General features: G+C 41.7%; 1 protein-coding gene across 1 annotated transcript; it reads left to right on the top strand.

Annotated features, from left to right (window-relative positions):
- Positions 1-860: 860 nt before the first annotated feature.
- On the top strand, positions 861-1,746 carry LOC148923024 (SEC14 cytosolic factor family protein / phosphoglyceride transfer family protein). Its single transcript, XM_089060253.1, has 2 exons — positions 861-1,041; positions 1,126-1,746. The coding sequence occupies exons 1-2, from the start codon at positions 894-896 to the stop codon at positions 1,596-1,598; spliced, it is 621 nt and encodes a 206-aa protein (XP_088916379.1). The 5' UTR covers positions 861-893; the 3' UTR covers positions 1,599-1,746.
- Positions 1,747-2,653: the final 907 nt, after the last annotated feature.

The raw sequence follows: 2,653 nt of genomic DNA, 5'->3' as shown, positions 1-2,653 counted from the left end.
ATTTGGTGTCTGCCGAGTAGGACGAAAAGTGGGAGACGCTCGTAACGTGGCATTGATTGCGTGCTACTGTGCCTCTAATCCCTTCACTTTTGTCCATTTTCAAATGGAAGATTCTATGGAATATCCTCTTCTTCCCCAATTGGAAATAATTTTAAACTCATTAAAATCAATTCTAAATGGAACAAGTTTTTACCTTAATGATACACCTTAATTAATTTTGAATTTCATTCTAATTTATGATTTACATTTTCGGGGTATATTCTCTGAACAAATGTCAACATTTGAATATAAGAAACCTCGTACTACTAAGAAAAGTTAATACAGTATTATAGTAAGTTTAATTACTAGCATTGATTTTTTTGATGCATTATACACTCATCTTAGACGATGCATTCAGTTGTTTACTATTAATACATACTGAAATTGTTTCATATTAAATTAATTTAAAATTATTCCAAACTCATAATTAAAAAATAATTCTACATACTTCAAAATTTACATAATTACCAAACAAACTACTACTATTACAGAAGGATGAGGATAAGAATGAATTAATAACGTGTTAAGAATAAAACAAACATAGAGGCAATAAATTTTAAATCCACAAGATCCAGTCGCACATACCATCGATGAGATTATACACAAATTTGTTTAAAAATAATCCGATAATGAAGAATATATCTGACTTTTCACTTTCTTTTGTTTTCAATGATGTTATTTTTTCATCTACTCTAATTTTGATGGTGCATTATCATATAATAATAAAAGTATTTAACATTATCCAAAACCCCACCCCCCCCCACCATACCATCCCACCCCACCCCCTAAAATCCCCTTTTAAAAACAACGAATCAGAGTGTTGCGAAGTAAACACACAATCAAAATCCACAGCAATGAATCCATCATCACCACCACCCGATTCCTCCCCTCTCCCACTCTCCCAGCAGCTTCAGCTCATCAAAGAGCTCCAAATCTTCAAACTCCAAGGCTGCGACAGGCGCGGCCGCCCCCTCCTCCGCATCATCGGAAAATTCTTCCCTGGTAAGCAATTTCCACATCTCTCCTTCAATTCAATTTTTTTCAATTTCACCAACCACAATGAATTGATTTGATTGAAACGAGCAGCGAGGCTCGTGAGCGCGGAGGCAGCGAAGAAGTTTCTAGAAGACGAGATCTTCCCGTATCTGGAGGGGCGCCCCTTCTCGGCCGTGTACGTCCACACGGAGGTGAGCAGGGGCGACAACTTCCCCGGGATCTCGGCGCTGAAGTGCATATACGACGCCGTTCCGGAGAGCCTCGAGGCCGTGTATTTCCTCCACCCGGGGATCCAGGCGCGGCTCTTCCTGGCGACGTTCGGGCGGTTGATCTTCGGGGGCGCGGGGTACGGGAAGGTGAGGTACGTGAGCCGGCTGGAGTTTCTGTGGGAGCACGTGCGGCGGAAGGGGGCGGAGATGCCGGAGTTCGTGCACGAGTTTGATGAGGAGATGGAGTGGCGCCCCACCACCGTTGATTACGGGATCGAGAGCGATCATCCTGCGGTGGTGAATACTCCCTTTGATTCCACGGTTTCTACCTATTCTATGAGGTGTATTGCTTAGAGAGACTGGTTTGCTATACTTTGTTCTGTTGGTGAGGTTGTTAGATTCGTAGTAGAATAGACCTCCAGCAGATGATGTAAAAATGGAAAGGAAAGGCAACGACAAGTTTGTTGGCTACTGTTTGTTAATTAAACGGCTTTTCTGATTATGTATAATGTCAAGTAGGATGCGAGTTTTATTTTAATACTCCATATACTACTATTTTCCTGTCCTATTAAAAAGAATCTATTTTTTTAATTGTTTTATAAAAAATTAAATATTTTCTAAGATAAAAGTTTTATTCTTTTATTAAGAGCATCCGCAATGGTGCTTAGGCCAGCCATTCTCTCCTCTGCCACGTCAGCAACACTAAAAAATCCACATGCCACATCAGATTTAGGCCAGTCATAGGCCAGCCGCAATAAAAATAATTCAAAATATACTACATTTACGGAATTAAAATTACGATTAAAATACGAAATTAAATTTACGACACATATACGGGAAAATTCATTAATTGCATTTAAAAAAGTTACATAGATAAAAAAAAATTACATGCATAATAAAGAAAAAAAACTATCGTTGTGCAATCCTCCGTGCCCACAACTCTTCAATTATATCCTTTTGGAATTGAATATGAGCATCAACTTGGCGCATGTTGGCAAATTCCTGAAGGCGGCCGGCTTCATCGAGAGGTACCCCACGTCGTACACTAGGGGTGGCCGTTCCGTGGCTTGGACCAGCTTCATCGTCACTGACCCAACTAGTCAGTTGTACGCCTTCGTCTTCGACGATCATGTTGTGAAGGATAATGCAGGCGTACATTATCTGGGAAACGCATCCGACATCCCACAAACGCGTTGGACCCTTAATTGCCGCCCATCGGTACTGGAGCGCACCAAATGCGCGCTCCACGTCCTTGCGTGCCGACTCCTGTCGTTGCGCAAAGTAGGCCTTCTTTTCATCACTTGTTTGTCGGATCGTCTTCACAAAGACCGGCCACCGAGGGTATATCCCATCCGCCAAGTAGTAGCCCATATCATGCCGGTTGTCGTTGGCCACAAATGAGACGGCTG

The sequence above is a fragment of the Salvia hispanica genome, chromosome 6 (genome assembly GCF_029641045.1).
Source record: "Salvia hispanica isolate PSC_SH4W2 chromosome 6, Shi_PSC_v1, whole genome shotgun sequence".
Lineage (NCBI taxonomy): Eukaryota > Viridiplantae > Streptophyta > Magnoliopsida > Lamiales > Lamiaceae > Salvia > Salvia hispanica.
The sequence above is the reverse complement of the archived record's forward strand: the minus strand, read 5'-3'. Positions and strand labels throughout refer to the sequence as shown.

Bases quoted from the DNA above. Each gene is read 5' to 3' on its own strand.
- LOC148923024 (XM_089060253.1), top strand. From the start codon at position 894: ATGAATCCATCATCACCACCACCCGATTCCTCCCCTCTCCCACTCTCC. The intron at 1,042-1,125 runs GTAAGCAATTTC...TGAAACGAGCAG, and splicing joins CATCGGAAAATTCTTCCCTG to CGAGGCTCGTGAGCGCGGAG.